The 17904-nt window shown below is 41.6% G+C and overlaps 1 protein-coding gene across 1 annotated transcript in view; it reads left to right on the top strand.

The window, feature by feature from the left end:
* Window positions 1-2750: 2750 nt before the first annotated feature.
* LOC137325382 (AF4/FMR2 family member 1-like) overlaps window positions 2751-17904 on the top strand; it is a 141862-nt gene continuing 126708 nt past the window's right edge. The window contains exon 1 of the mRNA XM_067990421.1: window positions 2751-2989. Within this exon, the coding sequence (XP_067846522.1) occupies window positions 2973-2989 (17 nt within the window). The 5' untranslated portion in view covers window positions 2751-2972. The remainder of the gene's footprint in view (window positions 2990-17904) is intronic.

The following is a 17904-nucleotide window of genomic DNA, read 5'->3' as shown; positions in this document are numbered from 1 at the left end:
CACAGCTAATGGTACAGCACAACGTACATGGTCTACAGAGCTAGAGGGTGATGAGCCAAATTCATTTTTCTTGTTTGAATGCTCTAGTGGGTGAAGAACTGTATTGTTAGCACCTTTATAAACACATTCTTTTATGATGTTGCCATATAGAGCAAACATAGCAATTCTTTCCCTGCACCCTCATGTTGTTAAGATGTGGAGATGCCGGTGATGGACTGGGGTTGACAATTGTAAACAATTTTACAACACCAAGTTATAGTCCAGCAATTTTATTTTAAATTCACAAGCTTTCGGAGGCTTCCCCCTTCGTCACATCGTTTTCACATCGTTCACCTGACGAAGGGGGAAGCCTCCGAAAGCTTGTGAATTTAAAATAAAATTGCTGGACTATAACTTGGTCATGTTGTTAAGGTGGAGCTCTTTATTTTCATCAAAGATGAGAATTTAAATGCCCCTTTTGCACTACCTCCAAAGTCAAATTTCACCCCCAAGAGTTCTGATTGAGCTGGAACACCAACTTTAACTATGACTAACTTGTATGGCTATATCTCCTCACATGCTTCTGTATGAATATAGTAGAGTGAAAGTATGCTAGGTATCATGCAAATGATGATTTATGTGGTTCAGTTGGTAGCATTCTCGCCTCAGACTTAATGTTTTGGGTTCAAATCCCAATCCATAGATTTGAGCAGATAATCCAGGCCGACAGTCTAGTGCAATAGTGAGGGAGTGCTGCATCATCAGAAGTGTCATCTTTCGGATGAAATGTTCAACCAAGGCCCCGCCTGCCATTTCTGGTGGACATAAGATCCCATGGCACTATTCAATGAAAAGCAGAGCAGTTCTCCCAGTGTCCTAGCCAATATTTATCCCTCAATCAATATCACTAAAACAGATTATCTGGTCATCATCACATTGATGTTTGTGGGATCTTGCTGTGCACAAATTGTAACCTCCCTCGACACACCCAAGTGCTTATCAACACACACATGTTGCCACGGTGTCATTTTGCTATGGCAAGGCAGAACTTTCCCTTCTACTGACACCAAAGTGGCAACAATCTGCCTTTTGAGTGTTACTCTAAGTTGCTGTGCAAAAATATTCAATTTTGTAGGGCAATGCACCCTATTGAGCACAGCTAGCTCTACAGGTAAATAAATTATTTGCATGATACCTAGCATGCTTTCACAGCACTGTTTTCACATACAAGCAGATGAGGAGAAATAACCATACAACCTGGTCATAGTTAAAGTTGATGTTCCAGCTGATCCACAACGTACATAAATGTGTGTTATCACCATGCATGTGGATGCTTATACACAATCAAAGGGTCAAGTCCTGCATCATCAAACCTGCAATTTTGTTGCCAACCAGTGAAAATTTTGATGAGCAGAACAAATAATTAAAGTTTCATATAATTAAAACACTGACTTTCAACAAAAAAGGATAGTGCAGGCAAAGTGGAGTTCAAATCCAGCTTAGATCTACTCTGCTAGCAGTAAGGGTCCTACATGAAATGAGTTTGGGCAGTCTCCCATATCCAACGGTGCCCACAAATAAACTTTTTGTGTGCCTGACAGTGGAGGCTTGAGGTGTGGAAAACAACATGTAGCACCTTGAACACAAACATGTTTCATGGTTATTAGGCATGTGGAAAATGGGCAGTGAGCCAAAAAAAGTGAGAGATTAGATAAAGTGATCAAAAGCTTAGTCGAAAACAAGCAGCTCTTTCTATTGATCCTTCACCTGGACCAGGTGCAGTAAAAGAATGGGGGTTGGAAAGTGGCTCTCAAAGAGGTTGCAGTCTTTGCTTGGGCACCACTTTCCCAAAGTCCATCAATCTAAACATGGCAAGAGCTGGGTGGCATGGTAAGAGCTTAACTTTAACACTTAGCTATCTTATACCTGACCTGAGGGTGCTTAATGCTCATTCTGGATACCTGAAACAGAAAGCGCATTCTGACCACCACCCCCAACAAAGGACTTTAATTTGATAAAGCTGAAAATTAAATAAAACAACAATAAAGAGAGAGAGTCTAGTGTTAGTGATCCTTTTCCTTCCCCAGCTGCCCGCCGCGCGCACTTAAGGTGCTATACTGTAGAGATTCTACTCAAATTGTGACGCGCACTTGGAAGGCGGCCAGGTTCGATTTGCAGGACGCGGTGTTCCAATTCCGAACGTTGGCAGGCTCCAGGTTCGAGCTGCAGGACGCGGTGTTCTGACGCCTGTGGGTGTTCTTTCTGCCGCCGGGCTTGGAACCGAGCGTGTGGGTGTGAGCGTCAGCTTCCGTGCATCACCCACCCCCACCACCACCACCATAAAGGGCAGCCGGTTCAGCAGCTTCCTTCTCCTTGTATTTTGATAGGACAATAAGCCCCCAGGACCAAGAATCGCCACTAAATGCTCGTCTTGCCACAAATAACATGCCCAAATAAGGAACCGAGCGGACTGCACCATTCCGCTGTCAGCGAGGTTTCCCCTTGCGGAGCAGGTCTTTGGGTTACATTGAAAAGTAAATTCTTTTACTTGCACCAATTACCGCGGTTACAACTTTGATGGTGTTTTTTTTGTAATATTTTCCAACCAGGGCTGTTGGCCGAGCCAAATGGACGATGTGCATTTGGCCATTGCAGCTGGCAGATCATTGAGTGGGGTTTGTTACCCTCTGGGTTTTAACCGGATGGTTGAAGCTGTCCTCAACTTGCTCTCCCCTCTCAAGTGCCCGGATGGTTATCAGATGCAAAGTGAGCCGAGGCTGACCAGGGGACTGAGCCCCGGAAGCTGCATTTAGTATAGGGGTAAAGAATGTATTTTCGTTGTCCCTGCGAGGCTGCCAATAGACCGAGCGACACCAGCTTCTCCCTTTCGCTTGAGGTAACAAGGAGGCCGGGGGGAGAGATGTATCAACAATTGAGGAGCTTTCTTTAAAGCTTATGGCAAGCCGCTGGCAGCTGGCTTTATAAACTGCACCATGGCCACACACTCCAGGTAAGTGGGAATTAGCAACTGCTTTTATCAGTCTTATACGCGAGTTGTGTTGATGTGAATATTTAAGTTTGTTAAAATTGCAAAGCACCTCTCATATACGGGTTCCTGCTGGAGATATTAAAATCAGTGACGTGGAAAATTAAGGTTAGTTCAGTGTTGCTTTTAATTTACGTATTTTAAAGTTGCTCTTTGAACCACCACGGTAAGGTTGGAAAGGAAATGCTAGTTGACATATTCATAACAGCCAAATGCGATTTTGTTAAAAGTTCAGAAACTGTCACTTGGACTGGAAACCGTGAGTGGCCAAAACAAAAATTCCATAGACGTGTGTTAATCTGCTGATTTGGCAGAGGGAGAATATACCAGAGTGAAAACGACTCACTTTTTAGTGTTCAATCTCTCAGTATTTTAATCGGATACAGTTGGATTTTAAAAAAATATACACACGTTAATTCACAGTTAAATTAGTTTTACGTTTATGGGTGTATTTTAATTTTGGAATCTCCGATCTAATTTGTGAAATTAGGCCTGTACTTCAACTCCTGTTTCCAGAGATTAGCACCACTTCTGTTACTTGTATATTTCCTGAACTAAATAAGAAATTGGCTGGTGTTTATTGGGGGTCTGAAGAATCTTTTTTGAAAAAGGAATGCCATACTTTTTGTCAGCATTGACTTGATTTAGTGAACTGTCTAAATACAGGTCTACAGTATTTGCATCCATATATTTCTACAACTTCAAAATCAGTTCAGTGAGAGGAAGTACCTCTTAAAACACTTAAATGATGGATTATACAGTCAAACTTAGTTTTGTAGGCCTGGTTAGAAATAGTATAGGGAGAAGTAATCAAAAAAATTTAGTACAATATTTAGTCCAGTAGAATGTGACTTTTTGATGGGTTACTGCTGAATTCCAATGTATTGCAAAACCCTCATCCTGTTTGTAGATGTTGTCATCGACTATCTGCTCCGTGACTATGCCTCCCAACTTTGATTTTGTTTGTTTGTATAATTTTCCTTTTTGTCTCCTATACTTCAATGATAGATCTTGTCACGGTTTCTTTATCTTAACTCCAGTGTTTTTCATTTGTTGCTCCCTCTACTTTTGATATGTAATAAACTTTGAGAACAGTTTTCCTTTATCAATCAAGACTTTTTTAAAGTCTTTAAAGCACTATGATTTTACTTGTTGACTTTTTAACTGAAAAAATGTTATGCTTATTGAAGTGAAGAATGTCAGTGTCAGGGGATGGAATTGTTTTAGTTCTAGCTTCAAAACTGCACCAGTGTCAATTTTTCCTATTCTCACTGACCATTATTATTGTCTCTCTGGTTGTTTTGGAAGAAATGTGACCAATTTTATGTTCAGAAGAACTGGGTTGAGACTTTTCTAGCTCATTTTGCTTAGGACCCTTACTGTTGGCACAGAAAGGAGACTTCCCCCATCCGTCTGGGCTGTATTCCAATCTGAGTTCCAGAAGTGAAAGAACAGCCTGGTAACCCACAGTGCTGCCCAGACCCCTTCATACTTGGTTTTGACTGTGGCTGCTTATTCAGGAGACTCATATTTTTAACTCTGTTTGTTTGGAGCATTTTTTAATCCTTGCTTATTTCTTAAATACACCTCAAAACATTCAGTTCTGAACTTGACATTCAAAAAGTAAAATTGGTTAGAACAATGGATGTTGCATTACAATGCATTCATTAACTTGTATGAATACAAGTTTTCCTGATACTTCAGTGACTAAATGCAGCATGGTGTGGAGATGCACCAGGTGATGGACTGGGGTGGACAAATGTAAGGAATCTTACAACACCAGGTTATAGTCCAACAATTTTATTTTAAAATCACAAGCTTTCGGAGATTATCTCCTTCGTCAGGTGAATGAGAGGTTCTCAAATCGCATATCTTATATTAGGCTGGGACACCATCACACCAATCAAAGGTGCCGTTGGTGTTCAGACAGGTTAGCCACGAAAAACAATAGGTCCCAGTATACTGAATACACAATGGGTCAAATTAAACAGACAGAGAGAAAGAGACCCGAAAGGCAGAGAGAGAGAGAATTTCCAGTTGTATTAAAAACAGATAACTTTTTTTCCTGCTGGTGGGGTTACGTGTAGCATGACATGAACCCAAGATCCCGGTTGAGGCCGTCCTCATGGGTGCGGAACTTGGCTATCAATTTCTGCTCAACGATTTTGCGTTGTCGTGTGTCTCGAAGGCCGCCTTGGAGAACGCTTATCCGAAGATCGGTGGCTGAATGTCCTTGACTGCTAAAGTGTTCCCCGACTGGGAGGGAACCCTCCTGTCTGGCGATTGTTGCGCGGTGTCCGTTCATCCGTTGTCGCAGTGTCTGCATGGTCTCACCAATGTACCATGCACCGGGGCATCCTTTCCTGCAACGTATGAGGTAGACAACGTTGGCCGAGTCACAGGAGTATGAACCATGTACCTGGTGGGTGGTGTCCTCTCGTGTGATGGTGGTATCTATGTCGATGATCTGGCATGTCTTGCAGAAATTGGGACACCAACGACACCTTTGATTGGTGTGATGGTGTCCCAGCCTAATATAAGATATGCGATTTGAGAACCTCTCATTCACTCATTCACCTGACGAAGGAGATAATCTCCGAAAGCTTGTGATTTTAAAATAAAATTGTTGGACTATAACCTGGTGTTGTAAGATTCCTTACATAAATGCAGCATGGTCAGTGTCGGTGCTGGATTAGCTGCTTTCAGCTCGGGCTGCAGTGTGGCTACTAAAATTGGTCTTTGTGTCTCTGCAGTAAGAGGAAATATCAGCTGGGGTTTCCGACTCCTGATCCTTGTCTAGTGTCCCCTCCTGGAAAGTGCATGTCGGTGTGCATGGACCTCAGATTAAGATGATTATACTTGGCTGTGATCCCCTCACTGCCACCTTTCCATAGTTGAATAACCTATGAATACTTGTTTTTAAGGCTCACTGGACCATATCAGAGGACTACTGGGAAAGAAATTTAAAAAACAATTTATGAATACTCAATGCCTAAAACTTAAAGAACTTAAAACTATGAATAATTAAACTTTATCTATCTCCTGTTCTGTACTTGTATTACATAAGAACATAAGAAATTGGAGCAGGAGTAGGCCAATCGGCCCCTTGAGCCTGCTCCGCCATTCAATAAGATCATGGCTGATCTGATCCCAACCACAAATCTAAAGAACACAAGAAGTCGGAGCAGGACCCGGCCACATAGCCCCTGGGCCCTCTCCGCCACCCACAGGGCATTGACCGATCCGAACTCAGCTTCATGTCCAATTTCCTGCCCGCTCCCCATAACCCCTAATTCCCTTTACTTCTAGGAAACTGTCTATTTCTGTTTTAAATTTATCTAATGATGTAGCTTCCACAGCTTCCTGGGGCAGCAAATTCCACAGACCTACCACCCTCTGAGTGAAGAAGTTTCTCCTCATCTCAGTTTTGAAAGAGCAGCCCCTTATTCTAAGATTATGCCCCCTAGTTCTAGTATTGTCTTCTGTGGCTACTGTATTGGCTTAGGTTATGAGGCTTGCTTTGCGTTAGGTTATAACAGTTTGCTTTGCATTGCAAATATAGGCTCTCCTTTTTTCTTTCCAAGATGAAACTCTTGTCCACAATAATGACTGAGAAACCAGTGAAGCTTGGCCATTGAGTGGTAGATGAGCTACAATATTTGTATTGGCTGGTATTAAATCCTTCCTCTATGACTAAGGTTTAAATATTTTGTTAGAGCTGCACATATCATGCTTCCATTTTAGGTGGGTCTAGAACATGCGATCACGACAGTGAATGACACCAGACCATTGTGTCTACCACATCAGTAGCTCTCCAAGTAGAGAGCTCCACTACAACAGGTTTGACTAGTGTTGTTGAAGTAGAAAGCAGAGCTCCACACCAGGGTGCTTCCGCACATTTAATGAGAGAATGCAAGGTTGAGATGTCCAGAGTACTTTCATGGACCTCATAATGGTTGGTTACAGAGTGAAACTTATAGAGGCATGAAAGATGAAAGCAGGTTTAAGCCAAGGAACAGTGTGTGGCACTAGGGGACCTAAAAGAAGTGTTCAATTATTTTTCTACCACCACCCCCCCCCCCCCCCCCACACCAAAAAAAAATAGTATCTGGTAATTGCCACTGCTTTATAGATAAGCTATACTATGTCCCAGTCTAATCAAATCTGTATACAGTACTAAAACATTGTGTGCCGAGAAGAGGGAAAAATTTTGCCAAATTAATTTTAGGTATTGAAAGTATTTACTTCAGTGTGTAAAACAATGACAAATTTTGTAGAAAGCTTTAATATAAGCTGCTGGAAAATTTAGGAAAATCTGAAGGTCAGTTTTCTGACCCACAAGTGATTTCTACTTTCTGTTGTTGAGATGATCTTAAGCAGGAATTTTAGTAATTCAGCTGCACAGCTATAAATCAAACTATCGTGTGGCAGTATTTTGTAGATTCAGGTGCCATTTTGAAAACTGAAGGAAATGTTTTGTGCAGTGTGCCAAAGTGCACATTATCTGGCTTGACCTCATCAAGCTGTAACAGACCTCGTTGTCTGGGCCTTTCACTCCTCAATCAAACTGCCCACTACTCTAGAATCATCCTGGAGGTGAAAGATAACCTCAGACTCCTTTTCTGTACTACCAACTGCCTTCTTAAATCCCTCTCCCCTGGCCCCTCCACCCATACCTATAACAAGAAGTATGAGGAGCTCATGGATTTCTTGTCTTTAAATAGCCCTCTAGTTATTCCCCCTCCCCTGCCCCTCTCTCCATCCCTGTAGCCACTTAAAACTCCCTGAGCTCTCCATTGCTCTGACCTAAGCCTCTGTGCCTCTTTCCCCCCCCCCCCCCCTTCCTTTTGCCCTACCGTTGTCAGCTGTGTCTTCAGGTGCCCAAGCTCCACTCTCTGGCATTCCCTTCCTAAACTTCTCCACCCTCTCTCCTCTAAAACCCTTCTTAAAACCCACTTCTTCGACCAAGCTTTGGTCAACCCTCGCAATCTCTCTTCCTTTGGTTAAGTGTCCATTCTCCTCATGTTTCTCTGAAACTCCTTAGGTTGTATTACTACATTAGAGGTGCTGTATTGATACAAGTTGTAGCTTTCGTAGTAGTAGTAAGTTTGATAATGACTTTGGAATTGGTAACGCCCATTTTGGGAAATTGAAAAAAGTAGCATTTTCTAGTCCAGGACACTGTCAATTATGTACTCCATCAGCATAAAGACTAATTTTGGCTAATCACAGAGCAGGGATTAAAGCTGGCACCTATCGCACCTGTAAGGCTCTACCATTACCAGATAGTATAACTACCCACAGAACCAATCTTTGAAAGTGTAGATTAATATTCTGTGCTGTAGATTATTAAAATGAAAACAATTTTTTCCCCTGCCCTTAAATCCATTAACCTGGACACTTGTGAGAAGCTGCCATGTTTCCTCACTCCAGTCATAAGCCCTTATTCCTATTCTGGGGATGTTTTCAAGAGGTGCTGGCAGTCGGGACCTGACCCAACCGGTCATTTTCCATATTCAAGCCTGGTCATTGAATGTTTGTAGTCTATTTGACTATAAAAGGCACAATAGCCAAACTCAATTTTTATCACCTGATCATGATGTACAACCTTCCAGTAGGGGTCATTAGATAGTGATCAGGAGGAGGAATCATTGCTGATGTGAATTCTTTTTTTAAATTTTCCAGCCATGGGATGCTGAGGTAAGCACTCATCATTGCACTGGCTAAGATCAGCTAACTAGAGATAGACCAGGGATCCAACCTGGAAATTCTTGGTCTGAACAGCTAAATCTTGCATCATGTGATGCATTTAAAGACTGGGCTACTTTAAAATGATCTGCTGGGTTAGGGTACCTTTATTGCTTTCTTGAAGGAAAACTCTAGGCATCATGTGCTTGTTTAAACTTAGTTTAAAAAAAGTTGCATGGTTAGTTGGCAGTTTGTAGAGATGAGCATGAGAGCTGTTCCTGAGATTGGTCTGGTTTATGCTAGTGCGGACTTAATTTTGACATGCTTCCATTATATTTATGGAACTAGTGCAGTCCTGTTCCCTGTTGCGGAATCCACAGCAGTCCATTTGCCAAGGTCAGACTAGTAATTGTGGCCTCTTATTTTTTTCAAATGAGAATGTAGGGCCATGCGAGGGCCATCCATAATCAATATGCAATGTCATATAGCGTATAATGCATTTGAAAGTGATTGTTGGTATTAATTGCCATATTATAGGTTTGTATGTGCCACTGCTATATAGTTTGTGATATTGACAATGCACTTTTAAAGTAATATACTACTAAAAGTGATGCTTGCATTTATGTAATGTCTTATCATGTTGAAACCCTTAAAGCACTTCATGGAACAAATTACTTGGAAGAGGAATGACTTGTGCAGGCACATGTTGCTTTGTTGCAGATGTTGGCATAGCACTGGCCCAAAAACGTAATGTAACTGGGCTGTACTGATAAACAGCAACTCGAAATCAGGCTGCAAGTCAAACTTTATTTCGGCACTGGCTCGATGGACCGAATGGCCTCCTCCTGTGCTGTAACCATTCTGTGATTCCCCACTGTAAACTAAGGATAACAACACAATTCTGAGTTCTGACACGGTCAATCTCGCTTTGATTACAACTTAGCTACAAGTATATTACTTAATTTTCCTTAATATCTCCAGTTACAGTATGATTCGTGCTGCATTTACTAGCCTCAGGCTGGGAGCTGCAGCGTCAGTTCTAGCCAGAATGTACCATGCTTACACTGCCTGACTGGGATTGTGATTCTTCTGCTCCGAGAAAACTCTGATCATGCATGTTATATGTGCGCACAGCTCCTCTCCCAACAGTTAAAGTTTAAATGTCTAGATAGTGTAGGTGGCAGCGGTCCACATTTTGCAAACATTTAAATTAATTGTAGGTAGATTTTTAAAAGTCTCCAGCCTCCCAGGGCACTTTTTAAACTCAATTTGACACCAAACTGGAGTTACACACTATGCGATGTCAAATTGAAGCAGTGTAAAAACTATTATCCCCCCTGGGAATGTGTCTGCTTCTTTCCAGCATCAGGTTGGGCTTTGACTCCAGATTGGTACTGCAACTTTAGTGTCTGGTGAAGTGAAAACTGCTTTGCACCAACATGAAAGTTATAGTGTAAACATACCCCCTGTCTCCTATGAATTTATCATGAAAGTACAATTTCTTGCCCTGCTGTGAAAACTAAAGGCTGAATCTTACAACCTTTATTGTACTCCATTCACCTTAATGTACTGCTGCTATTAGCAGCCTTGATTTTGGTGGCGGTGCTGTAACTGATGTTCCATTGCTGTCCCGAGATGCTCTGAAGACCCACCTTTTTAGAGGTGGAGGGTTGTCATCTTTTCTGGCCACTGAAGGGCTGACCAGCACAGACAATTGAGGCTCAGCAAAGTGAGTTTGTGTTTGCTGGCATGTATGCACTTTCCCCACTAACTGGAGAATAGGGGTCAAAAACAGTCAATTGTGTGATCTTAAAGCTGCGTGTGCAAAGTTACTTTCATGTTCCATTGCTGTGCGATTTGCCTTGCAATATAATGGATATCTCATAATATAGATATCTCGGGCAATATTGCGGAGCTTCTTATTAGTAGAGTGTTAATGACATTTGCTTGGCTCCTGGACCATAAACCATATACTGTTTTGCAAGTACAGTATTTAAATGTTCAGCTGCTACCAATGCATTTATGTGATGGCTCCTGAGTGAATTGCCTGGCAGCATCACTGTCCAAGCTCACATTGAAGACTGGCCCCTTTGCAGGTTACTGGGTGGTTGCTGGTACCCATAGAAGCAACAGGAGTCACTGAGAAGAGGTATAGGAGAGGAAAAAATGGAAATGGGGAGTCAATATTTTATTTGGTACAAAGAAGTGCCATACTGTGTGTATGTATATATTACATATAAAATTAATTTGAGCTCAGTTTTTTTGTCATATAAAAAACACCTGGTCCATTAAGTCCTTTAGGAAAAGAAACCTGCTGTCCTTATCCAGTCTGGCCTATATGTGACTTCAGCCTGACATCAACGTGATTGACTCTTGACTGTCCTCTGAAGTTGCCTAGCAAGCCACTTAGTTGTATCAAACTGCTACAGCAGTTCAAGATGGCCCATCATCACCTTCTCAGGGCAACCAGGCATGGGCAATAAATGCTGGCCTTGCCAGCGATGGCGACATCCTGAGGATGAAAAAAAAGTATATATTTGTGTATCCATGGTTTAAAATGTTTTAAATCTTGTGTTTTTGAAAATAATTCAATTTTCTCATTACAGTACCTGAAAAAGTTTAAAGCATGATAATTAATGGCTTTAGTTTGGTAATTGCATTTTTTGATACCCACCTCAGAGTTGGGTTTTGTGTTGGTGACTTGGACGTATACTGGTCTAGCACCAGATTTTCAACTGAATTGATCCTATATTACCTCTGACGTGTTCATTTTAAAAAGGAAAAAAAAACCCTGCAAATACAGGTAACATGAAATAAAAATAGGAAATACTGGAAACACACAGCAGGCCTGATGAGAGAAAAGATGGGTTAATGTTTAGGTTTACACCCTAAACATTAACTTGTTTTTTTTCTCTTCAGATGCTGAAGGACCTGCTGTACGTCCAGCATTTCCATACATTTTTTTATATACTGTATCTTATGTTGATGTTTTGTTTTCTTTCCTTCCCCTTTCTGGTTTCACCGGACTGTGCACCTCTTGTGACCAAGAGGGAACTTGATTTTCTCTCTGGTCTCCGTCTGAGCGGTTCTTGAGCTGAATGCATGTAACAGTTTGTTGACTTGTTTTTTTTCTCTCTTCCTCGCAAAGACACAGTTGAGATCCAAAACTTGATTGAGTGGGCATCGAGGGTGCATCCCTGCTGTGGTATTCTGTGCTGGTGGTCAAATTCACTGGATTACATCGTTGCCCCATGTTATGTGTCTCTTTTTCTAAATGGTTTAAAATAAACTTTTCCCACGTTAGAGGGAAAGGAATCCAGCAGTATAACCAGGGCAAAAGCAAAATACTGCGGATGCTGGAAGTCTGAACTAGAAACCGAAAATGCTGGAAATCCTTGATTTTTTTTTTAAGTTCTCATCCTTGTTTTCAAATCCCTCGACGGCCTCGCTCCTCCCTATCTCTGTAACCTCCTCCAGCCCTAAAATCCTCAAAGATCTCTGTGCTCCTCCAATTCTTGCCTCTTTTGCATCCCCAATTTTAACCGCTGCACCATTTTCGGCCGTGCCTTCAATTGCCCAGGCCCTAAGCTCTAGAATTCCCTCCCTAAGTCTCTCCGCCTCTCTATCTCTCCTCCTTTAAGACACTCCTTAAAACCTACTTCTTTGACCAAGCTTTTGGCCACCTGTCCTAATACTGCCTTATGTGAATCGGTATCAAATTTAGTGTGATCGCTCCTGTGAAGCGGCTTGAGATGTTTTACTATGTTAAAGGCGCTAAATAAATGTAAGTTGTTGTTGAAACACTCCAAGTCAGGCAACGTCAGTGGAGAGAGAAACTGAGTTAACGTATAACCAGGGTAGCTACTCTCTCAGCTGTGCAGATTTGAATTTCACACCTAAATTCTTGTATGGTGTTTCTATATAGCTATGAGATAAATGTGAATTAATGTTTGTAGGTCTGTTAATTGCTACAGATTTATAGCACAACTTCAGAGGTTAAATAGCCCCCTTCCAATTCCTAATAATTGATGGTCTGCAATTAACAGCTGTTTCCCCATCATCTTTGTGTAAACTGCATCTATTAAAGCTTTTGACTACAAGCCTCGGGGGAGTTTCTTCACACACTGCAGCTTTGTAGTTCTCGGAAGGAGGTTCTCAGTCTGTATTTATGATCTATCTTTCTCTGGCTGTAAGTACTTTCTAGTTTTCTTGTTTATCTTGTAGTTGTACAGTTTTTCTACTGATCCATTTTCATCCCAGTGTGTTAAATATAAATACAGTGTGTTGACTGAAGCACATAATCTAGGCTGACACTTTAGTGCAGTACTGAGGGACTGTTACACTGTCAGAGATGCTGTCTTTCAAATGAGATGTTAAACTGAGGCCCATTTGAAGAGAAGCAGGAAGCTCTCCTTGTGTCCTGGTCAACATTCATCACTTGACCATTGCCACCAAAACAGATTATTTGGTCATTTATTTCATTTGTTGTTTGTGAGATCTTGTAGGCAAACACCAGCCAATTTGCACACAATAGTGAATACATTTCAAAAATAACCAATAGGATGTTCCTAATACACGTCACAGGTCACGTGACACACCATGTTGGAGTACAAGCGTGTTAGATCAAGCTTGTTGATTGAGCAAAGGTACATGTGTTTCTGACTTGAGATTATTTAAAAAACTCATAACAGGATTTCAAAAAATTGAACAGGAAGTAGAAATTAGGCAATGCAAAACTACTGCACATCATAGCTGCGATGTAGACAGGACTTACACATACAATTCCTAACATCGTTAACGAAGTAGCCCACAGTGAAGATGACCTCTGTACAAAACACTCCCATCCCCAAGGTAAAGGGACCACTGTTTTTATTCTGCATTTATTTTTAAAAAGGGTGCTGCCATTTACTGACACAGACACGCTGAATCTGAACGGAGCTGGTGTCAGATTTTTAGCAATATTACTGGATCTGGGGATAGCTAAAGACATAGAGCAAACCCACCGCAAAGTGCATAAAACAGTCTGCAGGCCGATCTAAGAATCGCATTCATTTAAAGTTCACTTCAATTTTGTTGAAAGAGAGAGAGACTAAATGCGATTTTAGCAACTGCTGTACGTTCTCGCCGGTGTGAAAATAAAATAAAAGGTTTTTCTTACCAGCGCTCAGTAGTGGGTGTGGGAGCTAGAGAGAGAGAGAGAGAGATATCTGTTGGGAGCGGGCACCTCAAAGCCTGAGACTGTAAAGTGCACAGTGCGGCGTTAATGGTGACGGTAGAGATAGATTCGCTTCTCTTCCTCTGCATCATCACAACCACCACTGCAGTCCGAATGGTTTCGCAGAGGGTCAAAGACAAGCAAATTGGAACTAATCGCCTTTGTGTAACTCCCAACAATTTTGCTGTGACAACCACAAAAGGCATTTGCTGTGCTTTAGAAATGTAATATGAATGAGAAAACCAGCTAAATATTCCAGATTGAGGCACATTAAAACATGTATTTTATTTAGGATTATCCATATCCTCACCAGTCCCATATAATTCCCTACTTGAATACCTTGGTTTAGATATGTGCGCGCGTGCTTTCTTGACTAACTGCTTCTGAGCTCCTATCAGGCTATGTACTAAAATTACTTTGGTGTTAAGGAACAAATTCTAAGTGGATCCCCTCTAAAATACTTGGTAGGAGAGATCAACCCCCTCTGAAGTCAAGATTACTTGTAATATATTTCACTTTTTGTATTATATTAAAATAATATATTATCAGGGATGTTCTGTGGATGCTTGTAATCCAACATGGCCACCAGAAGTAATCAGGTGATGCCATTAGGAACACCCTATTAACTGTGAAGGGCTTTGGGATGTCCTCGGGGCATGAAAGATGCTATATAAATGCAAATAATTTTTATCTCTCAGACAATCTTTATGCTGCCTTTATGACACTGCAATTTGGTTGTAAATGAGATGCATCTGAGTACAGAAATACAGCACAAGTAAAAAGAAAAATTACAAATGCTGAACATACACAGCAGCATCTGTAAAGAGAAATGACTGTAGGTATAGCTTCTGAAATGTCTTCCTTACTCCTCGGCTGAGGTTTCCCCATAGCTATGCTGATGCGGCTTTTTGATGGGTGTCTGCCCCATTTTTCGGGCTTCTTCTTTCACCTTCTCTCTCAATAATGACACAGCCTCCCTTGTCCTCACCTTTCATCACAATAGCCTCCACATTTGCCAGATCATTTTCTGCCATTTCCACCACCAAGTGCATCTTTTACTCCTGCACCCCCTCCCACACTCCCCTTTTTGGGAGGCACATTCTGATGTGTCCTTGCATTCTTCCAGTGCCCCTACTTCCAGCTGCCTTTTCCGTTACTTTCCTGTACAACCACAGCAGATGCAACATATGTTAATTCCCACTCTATTATACATGGACCCATACGCTCTGTGACGTGTGTGAGTGACTTACGCTGGAACCTCACTATGCATGAATTTCCTCGATTATTTGTGCTGCTCCCGAGTAACGTCTGCTGTAACCCCACTTAGCTCATTAACATAGCTCTGCACTCTGCATAAGACTAGAGAATGCAAGTTTCCTGCATTTATGCCTGATCTGAGCGAGCATAAATTTACCCCCAAATATTTAGGCGCAGTACCGCCTGAATCGGTGTAACTGACAATTTTTTTAATTTCTAACTAAGACCAGTAATGCAGTATACTTCACCAAAGTGCTGTCAGTCACGGTGCATCAGGCACCAACACCCCCCCCCCCCCCACCCCACCCCCGGCCCCGGCCCCGGCCCTGGCCATTCAGAAGAACTAAGTTGCTGGTATAGCCTTCCCAATGGGAATGCTGTTCTGCATAATAATGGAAGAGGAGCAGCAGAGGCAAGAGGCTCTGGGAGTAAAGGGGCCATGGCCGAAGTCAACACACATCTTTATACACTCTCTTGCTGTTACCCCTATTGGTGGCACTGCATTTGTGCTTGGTTTTTTTTACTGGCTTTTACATTCGCCCTAGGCAAATAGGTTCCTGCTAGCAAGGTCGGCATATAAACCAGGGTAAATTACGACGTAATTGGGATCAAGGAAATTTAATATTTCAAAATGGCGATTTTCTCATGGACACTCTCTGCAGCCCTCTGGTCTGAATGTTCACTTTAGTACCTTTTTTATACTGCAGCTATTTCCCCACCCCTGTTTTTCAGAAGCATAGAATGGGCCTATATTCTCTGGAGTTTAGAAGAATGAGAGGTGATCTCATTGAAACTTATAAGATTATGAGGGGGCTTGACAGATGTTGAGAGATTGTTTCCCCTGGCTAGAGAGTCTAGAACTAGGGGGCATAGTCGCAGGATAATGGGCCAGCCATTCAAGACTGAGATGAGGAGGAATTTCTTCACGCAGAGAGCTGTGAATCTTTGGAATTCTCTACCCCAGAGGGCTGTGGATGCTGAGTCATTGAATATATTCAAGGCTGAGGTAGATAGATTTTTGGACTCTAGGAGAATCAAGGGATATGGGGATCGGGTAGGGAAGTGGAGTTGAGGTCGAATCTGATTGAATGGTGGAGCAGGCTCGAGGAGCCGTATGGCCTACTCCTGCTTCTATTTCTTATGTTCTAATGGGGATGCATGGCAAGTCTGTTGGCATCTGGGAGAGTTGACTTTTTGGATGGGGATCCTTCATCAGTTTGGTGGGTGGGGTCTGCACCTGGGCTGTTAACCTTTTTAGGCACTGACAGGTTGGCTTGACGGTTTCCAGCATTTGCAGTTTCTTTTTGTTTCACCATCCTGCTGCTCCGATCTCTTTCCAGTTCATAGAATCATGCAAGAGAACGAGGTTATTCTGTCCATCATGTCTGCACCAGCTGATAGAGCTGTTAGAAAGAAAGACTTCCATTTATATAGCGCCTTTCACAACCTCCGGATGTCCCAAAGCGCCTTACGGCCAATGAAGTACTTTTGAAATGTAGTCATTGTTGTAATGTAGGAAATATTAGTTCAGCTTCATTCTCCTGCTCTTCCCTTCTGCCCTTTAAATTTCAAACTTTTAAAAAATATATATATATTTTAAAAATGTTTAAATGTTTATCTACTTCCCTTAATATGGATTCTGCTTCCACCACTGTTTCAAGTAAGGCATTCTAAATGCCCAGAAACCCCCTGTTTTTAAAAAAAAAATCACTTCTGCTTACCTCACCTTTTGTTCTTGTGATGATTTTAAATCTATCTCATGGACAAATGGAAATAGTTTTCCTCTTTTTTACTGTACCAAAACCTCTCATGACTTTGAACACCTTTATCTGATCTCTCAATCTTTCTACTCTAGTGAAAATAACCCAGTTTCTTTACTCTCTCCTGTTATCTAAAACATCTCAACCCTGGTATCATCCCAATAAATCTCTCCATGTGCCTGACATTCTTCCTAAAGTAGGGTGCCCTAAACTGGACACTGTTCTAATTGCAGCCCAACCAATGATTTTCTACAGGTTTAGCATTACCTCTTTGCTTTTGTACTCTCCTTTTATTAAGTTGTAGCATTTGGTGTATATTTCCTCCCCTTATTCTTTCTCCCAAAATGTATTGTTTACATTTCTCCATATTAAGTTTGCTCAGACATCTATCTGCCCAATCTATTAACCTGCCTATGTCCTCTTGAAATCACTTGCAGTACTTCACAATTAATCATGCTCCCTATTTTTGTATTGTCTGTAAATTTTGATATTGCGCCCCTCTGAGTCCAGGTCATTCATTTGAGAATAGAATATACATGTTTTTAATCAAAGCCATGGTTCTTTTGTACTGTAGAGTACAGTCCTATCACTGATCCCTGGGGAACACTGTTACTAACAGTACTCCGGTTGTAAAACATCCATTAACCACTACTCTCTTCCCACCTTTAGCCAACCTGCTATCCATGCTGCCGCATTCCCTTTAATACCTTAATCTTGTCAATAAATCTCATTTGTGGCATCATTTCAAGATTCTTTTTGAAAATCTAACTATTCAACACCCACTCCATTTCCTTTATCAATACAGTTTTGTTTCCTCAAAGGCTTACTTATCCCTCTTAATTTTGTAGAACCAGATCAAGAACTGCCTCCTTTCTTGCTGAACTAATACATATTATTCTAGAAAGCAGGCATGAAGACAGTGTAGAATCCCCCCCCCCCCCCCAGCCCTTAGCCACTGA

This window comes from Heptranchias perlo, chromosome 1 (genome assembly GCF_035084215.1).
Source record: "Heptranchias perlo isolate sHepPer1 chromosome 1, sHepPer1.hap1, whole genome shotgun sequence".
NCBI classification, from domain to species: domain Eukaryota; kingdom Metazoa; phylum Chordata; class Chondrichthyes; order Hexanchiformes; family Hexanchidae; genus Heptranchias; species Heptranchias perlo.
The sequence above is the reverse complement of the archived record's forward strand: the minus strand, read 5'-3'. Positions and strand labels throughout refer to the sequence as shown.